A 19,701-nucleotide genomic window follows, 5' to 3' on the forward strand; every position below is an offset into this window, starting at 1 on the left:
AACAAAACAAAGCAAAATAAGTTAGAAGCAGTTTGTGAAGTTGTTTAGTCACCAGGCCCTGTGTAAAACTGTCTCATCTAATAGCTGAGTTATCAGACTGAGATCTCTGGCCCATAGTATGATGCTCAGTCTCACACGTAGGCTGCTGATCCTTTGCCATTGTGTCTACAGGCACAGCACATGCATAAGCCTGATGGGCAGAAACATTGACTTAGGTCCAAAGGAGGGCAACCAGGCTGGTGAAGGGACTAGAGCACAGATCCGATGAGGAGAGGCTGAGGGAGCTGGGGCTGTTCAGCCTGGAGAAGAGGAGGCTCAGGGGAGACCTCATCGCTGTCTACAACTACCTGAAAGGAGGGTGTAACCGGGTGGACGTTGGTCTCTTCTGCCAGATGACTTTCAACAAGACAAGAGGGCATGGTCTTAAGTTGTGCCAGGGGAGATTTAGGTTAGATATTAGAAAGAATTTCTTTACGGAGAGAGTGATCAAGCATTGGAATGGGCTGCCCAGGGAAGTAGTGGATTCTCCATCCCTGGAGATCTTTAAAAAGAGACTGGATGTGGCACTCAGTGCCATGGTCTGGTAACTGCAACGGTGGTAAAAGGGTTGGACTTGATGATCTCTGAGGTCCCTTCCAACCCAGCCAATTCTATGATTCTATGATTCTATGATAGGTTGCTTGAAACTCCATCCAGCCTGACCTTGAATGCTTCAAATAATGGAGCATCCAGAAGTACTCTGAATAACCTGTTAGTGTCTCACCACCCTCATCATAAAGTATTTCTTCTAACCTAAATCTGTCCTCTTTCAGTGTAAAACTGTTAATCCTTGTTCTATCACTAGAGGCCTTGATAAAAAGTCTCTCTCCACCTTGTAAGCCCCTCCCTTCTTTAATTACTAAAAGGCCAGAATAAGGTCTTCCTTGAGCTTTCTCCTCTTCAGGCAAAGCAACCTCAACTCTTTCAGCCTTTTTTCATGGCCCTACTCTGGACACACTCGTGCATGTTTATTTCTTTCTTGTGGTCAGGCCCTGTAGAGCTGGATGCAATACACCAGGTGAGGTCTCACCAGAGAAGGACAGAATCACCTCCCTTGACCTGCTGTCCATGCTTCTCTTGACATGGCCCAGGATATGAATGGTTTCCTGGTCTGCAAGTGCACATTACGAGCTCATAGCTGATTTTTCATCCACCAGTATCCCCAAGTCCTCTTCTGCGGGGCTACTCTCAGTACTCTGTACTGATTCTGGGGACTGCCCTGACCCAGGTGCAGCAAACTACGTAGACTTATTTTGTGTCAGCATTAAACTTACCTGCCTTATTTCTCTGTGTATTGAAAGGAAATCTATTGAGCCAGGCCGAGATTATAGCCATGCTTCTTATGCCTTCTTGATCTTAGCTATATTCCTTTTGTTTTTATTGTTGCATGAGATGCTATTTCTTTTTGTTATCGAAGAACGAGACACAATATATGTGTCTCCTGTAACATCTTTATTTCCCTTTCCCTTCACTTACCTGCAGGTCCTTTGTTCATTGGGGTAAGAATAAATTTACAGAAAGAGACATTCAGTATCACATCATATCAATGCAATGAGTTTCTCTGTCATTCAACTTGGAAAATAGGACTTACTTGATGTACTGTTCACCCCGGTGAATAAATATATTGTATTCTGTGTGTTCTCAATATGTTACATATTTCCATGTACCATGCTTATTATCAATTTTTCATGCAGTTTTTAAGCAATTTGTTATTTTTACAGTATTTCTTCTGAAGTCTCTGTTTTTTAACCCTGACATGGCATTCTGATCCAAAGATGAAGCATTGTAAGGGATTTTATATAAAATTTGTATTTTTGTATATTGAAGTGATTCTTATACCTAAGCAAAGAATAAATAGCATCTTGTATTTGCATACGCCAGACATAATTTCTTTCTGAAAAACTTGTCTTTAAGTAGAGATATTAAAATTAATCTCCAAGTTAATATATTCTGAGAATTTTACAATTCCATTTATTTAAGACTGTGATTTTTTTCTTAGCCTAGGTAGTTTAGCTATTTATTTTAAGAGAGACTCAATAGTTATGAAATGCTGTATGTAATAATTGTTCACTATAAGCTGGTTCATCAAATTTTACTGCCAGGGAAGAATGAATTTTACATGTGGATAATAATTTGAGTAGAGATGAAAATCCACTTGCAGGATTTTTTGAGATGCATTACAGTATAGTTTTCAGCATCTATGAGCTCTGTGCTTCCTCTAAGTTAAAAAAAACTTCCCTTCCACAAATGTAACTGCATGGTCTTAACTCCTGTCAACACTGGTATTAATTATTTGTGAAGGATAGAAAAAAATATAAAACAATGCCTCAGAAATATGATGGCAGGAAATACAATTTGCTTTGCAGGGGATGAAAATAAGCAAACTTTGTTAGGAGCTGTTTTTTCAAGTCCGTCTGCTCTTTCAAAAGGCACTTGAAAAGCAGTATTGTCATGGACAGTTAAGGTGTTTAGGTTAAGGGTTCATCCACTCCTTTCTCAGACGAATCCTTGATTGCATGAGCTTTGCACTAACTGCACTGTTAGTGAGTATAGGTAATTCCTGTAACCTTGATGCAAAAGTGGTACAGAGGGGCTGTAGGAGAACAGCAGAGGAGGAGACCTGTGTGGGATAGAGGAGTCCTGCAGATTCCCTGGCACTCACTGACCCTGAAGAAGAACAAAAAGCTGTCAATAACTTGAGGATTTTGCCATCTGGATGATGTTGTGTCCTGGGACCAGGTGCCTCCAGTGGGTATGGGTAGATAAGGTTTTATGTTAGTAGGAAGAGTACTTTGAAGTGCCAATTGTAGATCAATCAATAGATACTGGGATACTATATAAAGTGTAATAAACTACACAATAAATGATTCTGATTGTGCACAGCAATCGGGGTCTGTGCCTTCATGTCTTCCATCAAGGGACAAGCTTTCTGCTCCTGTCTTTTCATACAGGACCCCACATGTGAAGTAAATTAACTGAAACAAGAAGAGAATTATTTTTAGTAGAAATTGGTTGAAGAACTTCGCTTACAAGATTTGATGCAAGACCATGAACTGCATATAAACATGGGAATTTTACGTCCCTCATTGTGTGATATAAATTCCTAACACTTACTCAAAGACCCAAAAGTAAAATTAGCCTTTGTGTGGAAAATCAGGGAAAATTATATCCCAGTTTATATTTATTCTGTGAGTAGAAACATTGTAAACCATGTGACAAAGGTAAATTTCAATATTTTTTCTTGTATAATATTTCTTGTGAAGGAAAAAACAACAAAAAAAGAAAGAGAAAAAGGAAATATCTAAGAAATATTTTAGATCACATCCAGAAAACATCCCATTTTCCAGTATTGTTTTATTCTTTTTCTTTCAGTTCTGAAAATAAGATGTTAAATCTAATAAATGGTGCATTGCATGAACATCCAAATGAAGAGAACAACTTAAATTGCTGTAAGTACCTCTATACAATACATCTTGTGTCACTACAGTAGAAATTAGACTATCTGCATAAACAAGACCGTGGCATCGAAAGTATATGCATATGGTGAACAAGAGTTCATCTTCTGATGTATTTTAGTCAAATGATTTCTAAGGTTGCACTGTAGACCTTATGATTTTATCCTTTAAAAAAAACCAAAAAACCAACTTTCTCAAGGCCTGTGGACTGGCTTCTTGGAAGTCTGATGCGATTGCAGCTTACTTGATTTATTTTTACAAATACTCATCAAATGAGACTGTGAATTTCTTGCTCTTATTTTCAATGAAAAGTCAGCCAACAGTTCTGTTAAAACGGATGAGTCTAAGGCTACAGCCTTTTCTGAGACTGTCAAAAGTCCATGTTAGAAAAATTTGTATAATAGCCTTATGAAATTAATTTTGTCCTCTTGGAAAATGCTGATTTTTTTCCATAAAGTCATATGGAAAGCAGATTTATAATCTAAATGATCAAGCCCTTCTTGTTTATTGAGTATCGTGTCTTATATTCTTAGGTGTGATTAACATACAATACAAAATGCATAAAAATAAAGTAAGAAAATACGGTAGAACTATTGTACGAGTTTGTGAATAGCTGAGAGAACTTGTTATGGATTGAATCAGACTGAAGCCACAGAGATATTTTTGATGGCATTTCAGGTCTTTGGAAACAAAATTATGCTTTCATCTTTTGTAGAAGTGCATTTCTGTTTTGAGAATAACTCTCCTTCAGTCTTTCAATACCAGGGTGAGCAAAATCTAAGAGTCTTCTGTATCTGTTTTGCATCCTGACTTGAAAGAATATATACCATATAGGATTAAGACTTCTCAGTGGAGATCAGCAGGAATGAGGAGTAGGCAAACTGTTAAAAAAAAAATCTCGTTACTTCTTAGGCGATTATTTTAATTTCACAGAATTCAGAAAGAAAGCGAAGAGTGACAACTCTCACAAAGCTAATTCAGTCTGCTCCACAATTTAACATACTTTGAATGAGGAAAAGCTGAACAGGAGCCAAGTTGGGGACTTTTAGTCAAAAAATGATTGTTCTTTGGGCAGTCTTACCCTATTTGGTGGAATTTGTTGGATTCTGACAGATTCAAGCCTAAGGTTCTTAGTGTACTATGAAGAAAGCAACTTTGTCAGTGTAATGCTTTTGTGAAAGCAACACAAAGGATGAAAACGCATCCTATTTACTGTTTGTCCATTCTGGAGGATTTCAGACTACAATAGAACATAGTTACTGCCACTGTAGATTATTTCCTTAAATAGAAATAATCTATACTCTTCTTTCTGACAGTAGTCATTTGCTTATAGCCTGTATGTCCTGAAAGTTTTTGTGATGAGAACTGTCTGTTTTCCCTGGTTTTGCTTTAGTACACAGAATAAGAACACAAGTACTTAGAAAAATGGATTTAAATAATAGAGCATGCAATATTGCTATATATTTACACAAGTATAAATGTAAATGCTGATTACTGATTACAACTGTGCCTTAAATACTGATTACTACAGGAATCTGTAAACAGTATCCTTATGTCTAAACTCAGGCAGTTACATTATTTGACAATCTATGCTGTTGTATCTAAACAGCTATTTAAATTTGTTTTAACAGCTGACCAATTCAGTCTTCTGCATGAGTTCCATAGTCCAGTGGAAAAACTGTTCCTGCAAGGGAAAAGTTCTGCGGGTTTAGATATCCACTTCCTTCCCTTTAATTTGGAAAAACGTTACTGCACTGTCATTCTGGTTAATGAACTGGTAAGAAGAAGAATGTCCTTGTTTCTGGGAGCAGGTCTGAGAAGGATATTTTTAACTTGCTATGATTTTATACCGCTTCTTTAAACCTCTGCTATTGGCATTTTCCCAGTGTGTTTCTTTATTAGAACGAGAAATATATATCCTGACTGAGAAAAGGATCTTCACACATTAGGCAGAGAGCTTGAAAATTAAATAATCTATTGAAGAGAAGGGAAGAGGAAACATGTTAATGGGAGGAGAGAAACCTTAGAGATGTGATCAGAGCTATGGGGCAGTTATACTTCAGGTGGAAAGGGAAAAGACCATCTCTGACAGCCCCAGTGTTGCCTACAGTGGTGGTGAAGAAAGACCTTAATTTAGACAGCTAGGTACTAGTTCTTAACAAAGAAATAGTTTGGGTCTGTGACAGTGGGACAAGCAGTAATGGTAGCATAGGTTTAAACTAGATATAAGTAAGAAACGTTTCACAATGGGGGTGGTTAAACACTGGAACAGGTTGACCAGAGAGGTTACAGAGAGGTTTCCATCAACATTCAAGGCCAGGTTGGATAGGACTCTGAGCAATATGATCTTGCTGAAGATGTCCTGCTTATTGCAGAAGGGTTACACTAGGTGTCCTTTAAACCTCCCTTCCAACCCAGAGTATTCTATGATCCTATGACTGTATTATAGTAGGAAGCATTAATGCCTCATAGAAATCACTGTTTTCACTCTTTTCTGGAACACTTTTTTTTTTTTTTTTTTTTTTTTTTTTAAAGAAACAATGGAATTTTCAACACAGATCTTTTCAGAGAATAAATTATATACTGATTAATGTAACTGAGTTGCTTTTTTCTCTGTATGTTTTTTTCTGAGAGCCAATTTAAATATGGACAACCTGTGATTTCAGTAATAATTATTTATTAAGGCATAGTCTAAGTGTGTCAATCCAGACTTGCACAGATAAATGACTAATAGAAACTAAGCAGTTTATTTAGGGAACACTTTAATATCTGTTTTTCTTAATTACTGACTTGTTTGGAGAACTTCACATTCCCAGTAGCTGTACGTCCTTTTGAAATGAGTTTGCAATGGGACTAGATAAATAGCTGATGCTATTTCAACTGCAATTTTACTAAGTATTTTTGGTAATTATTTTATTAAGTATTTATGTTAACAGGAAACCCTAGTACATGTTAGTTCTATCCTGTTTGCAGCTCATTGAAAATGGAAATATAAAGCATTAAAACCATGAGGATACTAGCTAAACTCTCCAAATACCTGTTCTGTTTCAAAGCACCAAGAGAAATCCAAGTTGAAAACAAACAGGATTTGCATTATATGGAGATCAAAAGCCAAGAATTATTCAAAGCACAGAGGAAATGGGGAAGTTTCTTCCCACTTATAAGCACGTTGGTGTCATCAATGACAAGAAAAACAATTGATAATAGAATGGCACCCTAGCAACCAGTACCGTAATGAAATTAGTTGTATATGCTGTGAGCTTGTTAACAGTCCTTATGGAGTCAAAAGAGCATCAAACAGGAATAATTCCTGTTTAAATTGGTTCCCAGGAGTAGCTGTTAGTTTGTGTGTGTAAAACCAATTTTGCTGTAGCTTTCTTTCATCCTTATCAAGGACGATTTGTCTGCACTCTTGAAACAAGGAAGGTGAGAAAGGGCAGTCAAGGTTGAATAGCTTTCATTCTGCTGGGTCAGAAACATGATAGCAATGTTTTCAGCCTTAACATAAATATCAGGTGAAACTATGAATAAAGATTTTTTTTAAAAGCAGACTTATGTTATTGACTAATATTAAAGGGAAAACGTTACATTCATTGGCAGATGGACTAAACTGTATAATTTCCTAAATATCCTGAATGAAGGGTAAAACACAGGACATGCCTTTTTAAGGAAGAATTTTACAGCATGTGGCTTATGGAAATAAAGAGATGACCTTGTGAGCAAATTATATCCATTGTAGAAGCAGGATTTGATCCTTTGCCTTGCAGTAGGCATAAGCTACAGGTGTCCAAAAAAGGTTTGTTGTAAACAAAAAGAAGGTCTCAATGCAATAGTAAAGTATTAAATCTCCTGTGTAGTCCAGATAGATACATAGGTACCTAATTTAGGTATCTTGTGATCTGGGGATTATCTGATTGTGGCTTTCATAATTTTAAGTACTTTCAGTGAGCTTTCTTTTTTTTGAAAAATACTTTATCTTTATTTGCACCTTAATTTTTGTTTCATCTCTAATTCCAAGTGTTATTTCTCTGCTAATTAATTTTGTCCTTTCTTCTATGACAAATAGCTATCTTCCTTTTTTTAGATCATCTTTAGGTTTGTTTTCAAATGTCTGTAGGTATTCCATTATTTTCGATGAAAGAATTAAAATTTGTTATCTTTATTCCTTCTTCATGGGAAATTTAAACATGATGCTAACCTGCCCTGAGTTCTAATCCTTTTTGCTATCCAGAGAAATGTTACTGGCTCAAACTACCTGTAAGTTTTTTTAAAAAACAGTTCTTCACAGTGAATGTGAAGCAAGCTTGTGTATATGTGTAAATTATATGTAGCTATATCACAAAATTAAAATTCACTTCATTGCTGTATTTATAGGTGTGTCTTAATTCTGTTAAATTATATGAGGGTTATGAAAGGATTAAAGGCAGTAAAATTTCTTGATTTCTCAGATTTACTGTTCACAATCGCAGTCTATTATTACAGCAAGGTTTGAAATGACTTTTTTTTTTTTTTGTTCAAACATAGTTTAAAATAATGAATCTCCTGAATATATAAATTATTTCACAAGTCAGATCTGAAGCATCAATAGGATATATTTGATTTTTAGTATTTTGACTTCTGGTTCAGCATGACTTGCTTTCTGAATTGTGTGGATGTGTATGTTCTTGTTTTTCAGATTGGAGAATTTGTATACCTGATAGAGGGAACGGGTGATATACCTTTACCTTCAGGACTGCTTCCAATGGATAGTCCAAACGTTTTGTATGTTAGCAGTATATTAGAAGGTAAAGTGAACAGAAGGGACAAGAGTAAAATAGAGCAAATAATTCTCATTTACAAATAATATTTAGTTTTCCAGTCCATTCTCTTCAGAGCAGCAGCTGGTTATTAGCTATCTTCTTCAGTTTTCTTGTATTGTTTTCAGTTTAGTCCATATAAATACTTTTTCATGATTTCTCAGAATATGGGTAAGTAGAGGGATGAAAGAAAACAAGTTATCTTTGACTAGAATTTTTGTAGTTTTAAAACCTGAGTTATGTATGCAGTGTTGTGATTTGACAAGCTGTCCAGTATTTTCATCACCAAAGATGCAGTGATCATCTGCTGTCAGTTCTGTTTCAGATGCTGTGTAGCTAATGCTTTATCTAATTGCTGGTGGCTTCTTTTAGAGGCCATCTTGGGGGATAAAGAGTGGCTGTGTTGTGTAGGCAGCATAAAGACTTTTGAACTTTCCCTGCTGCCATAGTAATAGTAACAGTTACGTCAGGGCTTATTTGTTAACTATCAAAAGCAACTTTTGGTTTGGATTTCAGTCTGTTCATTTTTGTTTCCCCATTATGATTAACAAAAGAGTTTTGCTGGTGTAAATAACTTGTACCAGAGCAAGAGCATATAGATAAACATAAAAGGAATTTTATATTTTGGATTTTCTTTGGAGATTAGGGATTTTAAATATCATATGCAGCTACACTAGCACCTGACAAGTGTGGAGACCATGTTTGGTTTGGGTTTTTATTTTACAGGTTCAAGGGCAGAAAAACCAGTTTTGTATTTGAAATGTGTTCTTGGTCAGATTCTTCGAGAAAATTTGAGAATTCCATTGATCAATGAGTCCCGAGAGAGGGCTCTGGCCATTGCTGCACAACAACAGATGTCAGCTATTGAATACAAAAGGAGAAAGACCACAGGGACTCTGAAGAGCAGCAGTGTTCGAGTTGCAACTGCATTGTTAGGACTATCCAAAGTAGAGGTGAGAAGCACAGGAAGCTGTTACTGCAGTGATTTAATTGTTCTTGATTTGTAGGACTGAAGTTTCAGGAAATAGAGCAAAGTTATGCTGGGTTTTTTCACACATTCTTTAATCTGACAGTTACTAATGCCAATCCTTCTCAGACACTAGAGAGTTTTAAATGCTCATTCTGAAGCTGCTTCCTCACTCCATGCTACTGAAAAGTGCTTCCTTTAAGAAATCTTGACTGCAGTTAAAAAGAGCTTTAACATTTTACTTCAGTCAGCTTCTGCAAAACATCTATTCATTAAAAAACCTTTTATACTCTATACAACAGTATCTTGTAAGAAATGAAAATTCTGAAACAGGATTTTTTTCTATTTAGGTGTTTGGGGGTTTTTTGTTTTGCTTTGTTTTTTTAAGAACAAACTTTGAGACCAAATCAAGGAGAAGATAAGATTTTTCTTGAAGTCAATGCAAAATACTTTCAGAAAGCCACAGATCTTCCCTGTAAGCTACTTCCATATCATTCCAACCTAGATATATTTTCTAGAGAGTTCAACATATAGAAGCAAAAAATAATCCCAACATAGTCTGTTAAATATTTTATTAGTACTTGTAAGTACATTTATACTAACAATATTGAAGTACATGGAACATCAGCAGAAGTCCTGGAATGTGTCCAGAGGAGAGCCATAAAAATTATCAGAGGGCTGGAGCACCCCCCCCTATGAAGACAGGCTAAAGAATTTGGGGTTGTTCAGCCTGGAGAAGAGGAGGCTCTGAGATGACCTTATAGCAACTTTCCAATATCCAAAGGGGTCTACAAGAAAGCTGGGGTAGGGCATTTACATGTGTGTGCAGTGAAAGGACGAGGGGAAATGGTTTAAAACTAGAAGAGGGGAGATCTATGTTAGAAATTCTCTCCTGTGAGGGTAGTGAGACACTGGCAGGGGTTGCCCAAGGAAGCTGTGGCTGCCCCCTCCCTGGCAGTGTTCAAGGCCAGGCTGGATGGGGCTGTGAGCAACTGAGTCTGGTGGGAGGTGTCCCTGCCCATGCAGGGGGGTTGGAACTGGGTGATCTTCCAGGTCTCTTCTAACCCCAGGCATCGTATGATTCTAAGTAAGCATGTAGAATTCAAATGTAAACTTCTGTGAATGTTAACCACACTGGATTTTAATTTCTCTTGTGCACCTGGTGTTTTCTGGCCTATGACAAATTGCTGTGTTAGGGTAGCTAACACAGGGGAGCTGGGATATTCTGGTTTTCCAGTTAGACTGTTCACTGAGTGTGATTCCCAGTGCTACATGACTCCCAGTACTGAGAGAAAGAGAATTTCCTTGGGTATCTCGGTGGCGCTACATTTATGCTTTTTGATTACAGATAAATTTAAGAAGTGATATAAAATAAATTAAATGAGTAAAAAAGGAAAGAATAGAATATATCTATTGTATGTTTTTAGTGGGAAAGGAGCTAGACTCAAATAATTTACTTTTGGATTGTAGCTAATCCACTGCTGTGGTAACATTTTATAAGCTTTTAACAACTGGAGTCGCTTAATATCACCTGCTCTGAAGCTGCAGATATAATCAAGACAATATAATAGTGGTACTCTTTGTACCACTATGTATGTCCACCTCTAATATGAGTTTGAAAATTACTTGTGTTGTAAGAGGGTGGAGGACAATTAGATTAGTTATAAAATGCATAATGGTGGCTGCTAGTACTGAATAAAATATCATGTGAAAAGTGAATCTAGTATACAAAAGAAATATTTTGCTCAATGTACAGAAAGAGTTATAATTGCTTATGAGAAATAAAGAGGGGAAATTCTGCTATATATTGATGTAAAAAAGACTTTACACATTAAAAATGTCTTAATCTGGTAATCTGCTATGCAGATTAATTTCCAAAAAGTGTTCCTAGTAACTTTTTGTCATGAAGTCCTAGTGTCTGTATAAACATGACAGGATAGAAATTCTGGTAGCAATAACTGAATAAACTTCTTTTGAGAGGGACTGATATCTCATTTTCAGCAGTAAATTTGGAGCTGAAGTATGGTTTTAGGTTCATTGCTAAATTGTTCCACCACTGAAAAGATGCCATCCACAGCTGCTGTGGTTTATGAATTATTTAGGCTCATCAAATCCTTTGGAACAGATGTTGAAGGTCAGAGATAAATCTAGAATCTCTGGAAATTCGTTACTGTCTTTTATTTCTATTCAATCTTTCTGCTCACTTGCTGCAGGTGTAATTTTGTTATACAACTGATGATCAGAAGGAAAAATGCCCTATCATTATAACTATTTTGTCTGTAAAATAGGAGAATAAATAACTACATAATTACATGCTTTCCATTCTCATTAAACTGTACATTTTACAATTTACTTAAATCACATAGAACGTAGTAATAAAGTTAGACTATACTTTTGAAGTCAATCTGAATACACATGTTCAGTAACTTCTGCTGTGTTTTCACTCAACCCATCTATATGCATGGCTGAAAGACCTAGCTATTTTTGTGCTGTGTTTTTACTGCTTCTTTTCCTTGCTATAAAAATACACGTGTAATTTGATTAACTTTAATGATTAGAGTTATTAAAAGTAGTGAAATTTTCTCTTTTCCATAAAAGTTGCTGTACTGATCAGAACCTGTTTCTCTGACTGGGTTTTTGTGTTACTGCTAGGCCAGTATTCGATAGTGTGTGATTAGAGTACAGAAGTGACAGTAAACAAGTCTGAGGAACTTGAAAATTGGCTTTCAATAGAAATGAATGGGAGTAATAGCTAAATCTTTATTTCTGTCTCCTTATAAATTAGATTAAAATCAGCTCATTAAACAATTCTGCTAGAAATAGAATTTTAACGTTGTTACAGCAAGGTTTTTTAGTTTGCCCTTCTCCCTCTCTGTCGCCCAGATATAAACTCTACTGCCATCACAGTCCAAACCATTTGTAAAAGGATTTGTGTGTGTGTGTGCTTAAAATTTGGTATAATGTGAATTTACTGTATAATGTATGTATACTATTGTATAATGTAAAATTAGATAGCATCAAAATTTAATAAAGCAGTTAGCTAGAAAAATTAAGTAATGAAGAGACACGAAACAAAAATGCTATAGCAATGAGAGACCAGAGATGCAGATCTCAATATTTCTAGAGAAATGCGAAATTAAACTGGTAGTCTTATGCTACTTAATTCTATTAATATACACCCTATTAATGTATACAGGGCATAAGAAACAGAAACTAAATAAAAACATAGTTTCACGCCCATTTCTGACTATTTTTACTTGCTTTCAATGAAGAATGTTAGGAAAGTTTTGAATTTTATTTTTTAAATATACAGTTGTTTTAATCTCTGACTTCATGTGAATTTCATTAAATTATTTCCTTCTAAAATATGTTTAGGTATATAATATAATAATATTATAATAAATAATATAATATAATATATCATATATAATATAATAAATAATATAATATAATAATATAATAATATAATAATATAATAATATAATAATATAATAAAGGGAATATAAGATGGAAGTCAGTTCTAAGTGTCAGCCAGGCTTTTTTTTAAAAAAACTACAAATTGCCTTTGTTATTGATGAGTAAGAGAAAGATGTAGATGGCAAGTTTAGGTGAACATAAATAACACGTGAAGAAATAGGGAATCTGGAAATAAAGGGGAAAAAACCTGGAAAAGAACATACCTTGTTAAGATTGAAGTTGCTAATAGTGGTAAATAGAGGAAAATGAATAAAAGAAAGAAGGAAAATCAGTTGGGTATGCAGGGGGAAGGCTGTATCAGCCAGTGAAATAAAATTCAAAATAACATGCTTCGGGTTTCCTTTTTTCTAGAATCTACCTAAAGAGGCACAAGTCAGATACTATTTCCAGATACCAGGCTCCTCCTTAATAGTCAGGGATGCCCTTGGATAATTAGACATTGTAATAGGAAAAGAAGAAAAGTCCTGTTGTACAAGAATCCTTTAACTGAAGCTTGCACTCCTCGCTGTGTCCAGGTGTGCTCTTTGTTAACATCTCATCTGTCAAGATGTTAAAAGTATTTACTTAGACTCCATTTTGCCTTGCTTTGAGTGAGCAGAGACCTTGTACCCTTGAAGCTGTAGCTTCTACTGCTTGGCTGATGTGACAGAACCTGATCCTACACCTGTCCATCTCTGATCTTCAAAATTTATAATCCCCCACGATTCAAGAAGGATTTTGTCATCTCCCATGTGATTATGGAGAATCTGTAAGCTCAGTTTGAACAGTTGGCTTTTAAATACAAGTGGTTTTTGGGTTTTGAGAGAAAAATCAGTGTCCTTGAGGAGAAAAGATATTGTAATTACAAAGTTACATTAGGTACATTTGAATGGGAATGAGCTTTTCATGGAAGGATCTATGGTTAGATTTCAATTTGTTGAAGCTATAAGTGGGACCAATGCCTTTTTTATTATGTCACTTATCTTTTGATATGGGATTATGGGAGATGTCAAACGTGATTGATCATAGGGATTTGGAGAGATAGAGAATAAAAAATTATTTTATTCATGAGGAATGGTTTTAGAGGTTTAGAAGTTCTTCCTAGAAGAAAGAACTTCCAAATTAAGATTTGGAATACTTATATGCAAGGAAAGACTAAACTCACTCTGTAACATAACCTACCATCCTTTACACATCCTTTACACAGTGCAGATGGTAAATCTAAGAAAATACCTTGGAAAATTAATCAGTCTTTGAAAAGTATCAAGTTTAATTCTGCTGCTTTATATAGCCTCCAATCCTTTTTCAAAAAATTAGTCTAAAAAAGAAATGACTCTTGGGCACTGAATGCAAATACTGTTCTTAACTGGTAATGACACTTAAGCAGTTGGAATATCATGAACCATTACACTGATGGAGTACATGTTGGAATCAGCTTTAGATCTGCAAGTGATAATGAGAATTAAAAAATATTAAAATCCATTTAACTGTAACTGCCCTGAAAAATACTAAAATGAAGGAGACCAGTTGCATCATTGATATGAATTGTGTAGGACATTTTCTAATTTCTTGGAAATGTTACCCTTTGAAGCAACAATGTTTAGTCTTGTTTATGTTTGCAGGATTTTCTTTTTCCCTTTCAAAAAGATCTAGGTCTTTCATGAAAAATACTTTCATCCTTTATTCTTTAAGAGGGTAGCAGGAAATATTTGAAATGTTCATAGACTATGTCTTTCTTCCAAATAAATCCTTAAAACTGAGATAATATGGAGTTTTTAAAATTTTAAGATATATCTTCAGGATAATAATTTCAATGTGTTCAGTGCTCCACCGAAGGTCATCTTAACAGTTTGTCAATTAAGACTTTCCAAAACTTTTAAATCATGTTGGATTTTTATTTTGGTATTGGAAAATTATCTAATTGCCAAAATCCAATGTATGTATAGATTTATATCTGAATATGCAGGAGGTCAAAATCAAATATAAACTGTTACATATATGTAATTATTTTTGTTTGCAACTTCCCATTAAAGTGAGAACAAATTATCTTTTTGCCACTGCGAAGTGTTCTGTCATTTCAGTCCTTTCAAAGAATAAATAAACTTGTTATTAATATAGCAATCAAATATTAGCACCTATTTATTTATTCTGTGTTTGAGAGACAGAGTACTAACAGTAAACTTACAGTCCTGAATGATAGAAATTAATAGTGAGTTCTGGTTTGAACTCACATAATGTTTCTGTATGTCCCTTCTGAAATTATATTTGCACCATACAAGTGGTACAGTTTAGAAACAAGTTAACATTTTCCTTTCATGAGTATTTTTTAGTCATATACATTCATCCAGTTATTCTTCATAGAACAAGAGTCTTGAATAATCACCTTCTTTTCTACTATCACCCTCTTTTTGTTAGAGAAGTATATTAACAACCAGAGCATAACAGATTCCAAAATTGCATATGTACTTTGTATTTCACACCATATTGACACTTTGGATGGTTAGATTAGTAATCAAAACAAAGCAATGACAGAGTGCAGGTCTGCTTTCTAAAACTGACAACAGAGTTTTGCAGTAAAATAGAAAAAAAAAAGAAAAAAAAAAGGAAAAAAGCATCAAACAAAAGAACAAAAGCAATACCCCACCTTAGATTATTTGAACAGTGATTTGATCGCATTACATCCTTTAATAGTAATCCTTAAGAACAATCAGCTTTTTCTGTTTGCAGAATGGATGTCCAGTCCTTGTCCCATTGTGTTGTGTACTGCAATGTCCTGGTATTATTTAAAATCAATAGGTTTGGGAATGACCCAATTTTCCTGGAAAACTGAATATTTGTGCATTTATCTTCTCTCTAGATCTGCATCAGATAATTCACCGGAGTCTAATTCAATGACATATGTATAAAAAAGATGCAGCTACTTTCAGGTTTTAAATTTCTTCAACTTAAAATTGAGTTTGAGCATTGCAATAATACTGTGTTATTGGATTGAAAATTGTGATTTTGAGCCAATAGAGTATTATATCACTGCATTATTTCTGTAATACTTTCTTAAGGGAATTAAATTAAGTTCATTAAGAGGTTTAGATGCCTATTTTGAGCTTGCCTTTATGCACTGTGCTAATCCTTTACTAATGTGTTTCCTGCTCCTGATTAGCAATGCTTTTAGGATAAGGAGAAGCTTGTTTGTCCCTAAAATTATTTCTAAATGCTTTGGTTTCTAAAATATATTGTCAACATTAACATGCCAAAGTTAGCTTAGATAACTATATACTTGTCCCTCACTAAATACCAAAATAATTTTTCATTTTCATGTTTTTTATTATTAATAAACCTTATGAAGTTTTCTTGAATCTTTCAGATGCATGGTGTTAAAAAAATTATACAAGACAGCATAATAATATTTTTATATAATCACACTGTTTAGAAGTACACCCTTAAGCCTGTAAATTTTTCTTTCTTAACTTGAAATTATCATGAGATAATTGTTCATATGCATACGCTGTTCCTTCACTTGCAGAGACATGCACTCCTAAAACCTCAAAAATTTCCCCCAGAATTGAAGCATGTGGATTACAGAGTAGAAGTGAGCGTGCAAGAATTCTTTGAGGTACCCAAGAAGTTCTCTATTCCAGTGTTGGCATCAAGCAGAGTTGATTTGGAGGTTCCATCCAAAAAAGATCTCTCACCTCAGCAAACAGGTAAGAATAGGCTTAAATATGATGAATGTATATGAAATATGAAAATGTATATTCTCTCCATTTTACTATTGAAGAAAACATTGTCATGACTACCAAAGTTCTTTCTTACAGTTCAAAACAAGGCTTTCCACATACCTTGTTTTTCTGAAAGGCACACAGTTATAGGAGACTTTCTCTAAAAGAGAAACTTGTTTGTATTATTTATCTGTTTATCCTGAATTCATCTTTATTTCATACTGCTTCTCATCCAGTACTGATCTCTGGTCAAACTGAGCCAGGTTTATCACAAATTCTTTCTTGCTTGCCTCTCCTCAGTCAGCCAGCAGAAGGTGTCAGGTAGTTGTATACTGTTTTATTCCTGCCCCTCATCAATGAAAATTTGGTATTAGTCTTCAGAGTGATCTTGTCAGCTTTGATCAACCTCCATGAGAGAAAATAGGGAAAAATCCATATATTTATTTCATCAGTTATTTTCTTGGTCAGCTAGAGTAGTTCTGCGTATGTCTGCACTTCACTTCTCCAATGTCATTGGAATCAGACATGTGCTTTCATAGTATATGTTCGTTTTCATGCCTGATGTATTCCTTTGGGTTTCTTGTTTCTTTTTTGGACTTTTAAATAATGCACTTTTAAGATAATTTCTGTCAAGTTTTTGATACATGTTCTCTCTACTTACATTACAGTATCTGTATGTCACTACACATGCTCTTGGGAAGGTATCAGTAATTACTACAAGACTAACCTGATGAGTAGCTACAGGACTAGCAGTTCGTAGAAGTTGTAAAACAGATCTAACAGAGGTTGGAGGCTGAAGTATTCCTTGAATGGCAGGACATGTAAATTCTAGTTAAAATCCTTTTGCTGTCGAGTTAAAAAACAATTGCCTGTGTTTATAATAAAGGATGTTGTTATTTATAATAATTTGTTGAGTGACATAGGTTTGCACTGTGGAAGGATGGAATAGCAGCTAATAAGGGCATAATCAAACCTTCATCATGATCTCAGAACAAAGATGCTTAACTGGTCAGACAGCAGGTTACTGTTGTTTAGCAACTTTGCAAATTGTTTTTTAATGTGAAATGTGAATGGATTAATCTTAAAATTTTAGAATATCAATTGATAAAAGGTAGTGAAGAAACTATGTTGCAGTAAGGCAGTAGTTATTAGTTAATAGTAGTTCCATTAGTTCATACTGCTTCTTTATCCATCAAAGGAAATCATGAAAGTAACTGAAAGAGGGAAGTAAGTGATGGAAAGTCAGAAATAAAATCATACTGTAGTGAACAAAATATTTTTGATCTTTATTTTTACTTTCTAGGCCACTTAAATAGTTGCATGAGGGAGTAGAAATGTCAAGATGATGCAAGGAACTAAATGGGGCTTTGGTAGTGAATTACTGGAGGTGATAAACTAAAGAACAACTAAAAAGAGAAGCTGAGATAGCCAGCTGATAGCATGAAAACAGAGAAAGATGTGCTCAGTACAAAGACAGTGATGGAAGATTCAGTATATTTGTTGTGCTAATGAGGAACTACAGGAATATTTAGAAGCTCTCAGAAATTCTACTATTGTGACAGAAGGTGGTGTATCTTTGGATGGAGGCAAAATATTGGTCTTTTCTGAAACTTCTATAGTCATTATCTGAAGAAGAAGCAGTATTTTATTCAACGTATAGCTTTCCTTAGGGTGGGAGTAGATTCATCTCTAAAGAAATGACTATTTAGATTTATAAAGAATAAAGGTCAAAGCAAATCAATCTTGGGTGAGAATTTCTTTGCAGTAGCAGGAAAAGTGTCCAGCCAACATTTTATGAACTATGCCAACAGGGAATTAGAAGGTAAAAATCAATGCCACTCATCATATTTCCTTGTAAAATAGACCTTGTTAAATAACCTTATTACATATTTGGGAGTATCACAGATCTAGTAGATAAAAAGAAGTATTGGCCCTGTGGAACCTAAGTACTGGCCCTTAGAAACCAGTTCTTGTTGGACAATGATAACTACTTCTCATCAGTAATTTAGAAAATTATATAAAGTATTTGTTGGGTTAGCAGTAACCCAGATTTTGTGAAAGAACCAACAGCTGAAACTCTCATATAGTTCCAAGCTATGTGTCTTATTGCAACCAAACATATAGTAGTATATGTGGAGCAGTGTCTGAAGTTGTAAAACAGGTAAGAGGGTGGTTTTGGAAAACAGTTGTCAGTGAAAAGGACTGTCAGTAACACAAAATTACTGTCTCAGTGTGAACTCTTTCTTAATGGTGAAATGGCCAATGAGATCTGCAGATAAGTCAAGTGTCCTAAGAACTGGGAAGATAAATAGTCTTGTCTCAGTGCACAGTATTAGCAGAAGAGCTGGTACAGATGTGAAGAATCTGGTGCTTGTTGGGAGTTTATGGAATTAATACATGAATATCTGAATCCATAACCTTGAGATGATCTCAGTATTTTTTTTTAATGTACACTAGGTTATCGTGTGTAGTTACAAATGTGTGATATTGCCATATTTATTGCCATACTTTCCAATAAATAAAATGCAGAACAAATAAAAATCAATCAATAAATTTCAATCATTTCGCATGCATCATTCATAGAGATGGAGAGTAAATTATTTTCCTTTTGTGTTTTATGTAGTTATGTCAGATAGCTAGATAAATTTTTTTGCCTATGATGTATCATCTATGCATAGACTTTTTCATGTAAGTCATATTTTCTAATCACTATATACACTTTCTTGGTTATTACATGCAATTTTTTAGAATTTGCAGTATTTTTCCACAACCTGTGGTCAACTTTACCTCCTTCTTTCTGTAACTTTAAAATGTCATCTCATTGTTCAAAATTAGCTTTAATCAGTGAAATTTTTCCTTTAATCTTTTATATATTTATTTATTTTTCCAAAGTAATTTCCTGGGGCATGAAGTTTTTTCTTCGATAAAGCATTATTAGTAACTCTGTTGTTTCTTCTTAATATTCGGAGGTTCACATGCTGTATGAATTTTTCTGCTACCTAGGTTTTTTAGTAATTAAAGTTTTAGTCTTTTAAAGTAAAATTACATAGTCACTCTCCAACAACAAAAATTTTGTTTTACTTAAGTTTGACTGTTTATATTTTGAGTTTTTATTCTATCTCCCTATCACGTTAACTCTCAGGATTAATTTCTATGATTTAACTGACAATATAATAATAAAAATTTAATTACATTTGGTAGTCTTAATCATCCATGATTTAATCCCCCAAAATGGGATTAAAAATTTAAAGGGTAGCATTCTTTTTTATTCA

General features: G+C 34.6%; 1 protein-coding gene across 1 annotated transcript in view; it reads left to right on the forward strand.

Annotated features, from left to right (window-relative positions):
• Positions 1–19,701, forward strand: part of CFAP47 (cilia and flagella associated protein 47) — a 296,044-nt gene that overhangs the window by 121,207 nt on the left and 155,136 nt on the right. The window contains exons 41-45 of the mRNA XM_030456465.1: positions 3,412–3,488; positions 5,126–5,271; positions 8,170–8,278; positions 9,017–9,243; positions 16,234–16,414. Of these exons, the coding sequence (XP_030312325.1) occupies positions 3,412–3,488; positions 5,126–5,271; positions 8,170–8,278; positions 9,017–9,243; positions 16,234–16,414 (740 nt within the window). The remainder of the gene's footprint in view (positions 1–3,411; positions 3,489–5,125; positions 5,272–8,169; positions 8,279–9,016; positions 9,244–16,233; positions 16,415–19,701) is intronic.

This window comes from Calypte anna, chromosome 1 (assembly GCF_003957555.1).
Source record: "Calypte anna isolate BGI_N300 chromosome 1, bCalAnn1_v1.p, whole genome shotgun sequence".
NCBI classification, from domain to species: Eukaryota; Metazoa; Chordata; class Aves; order Apodiformes; family Trochilidae; genus Calypte; species Calypte anna.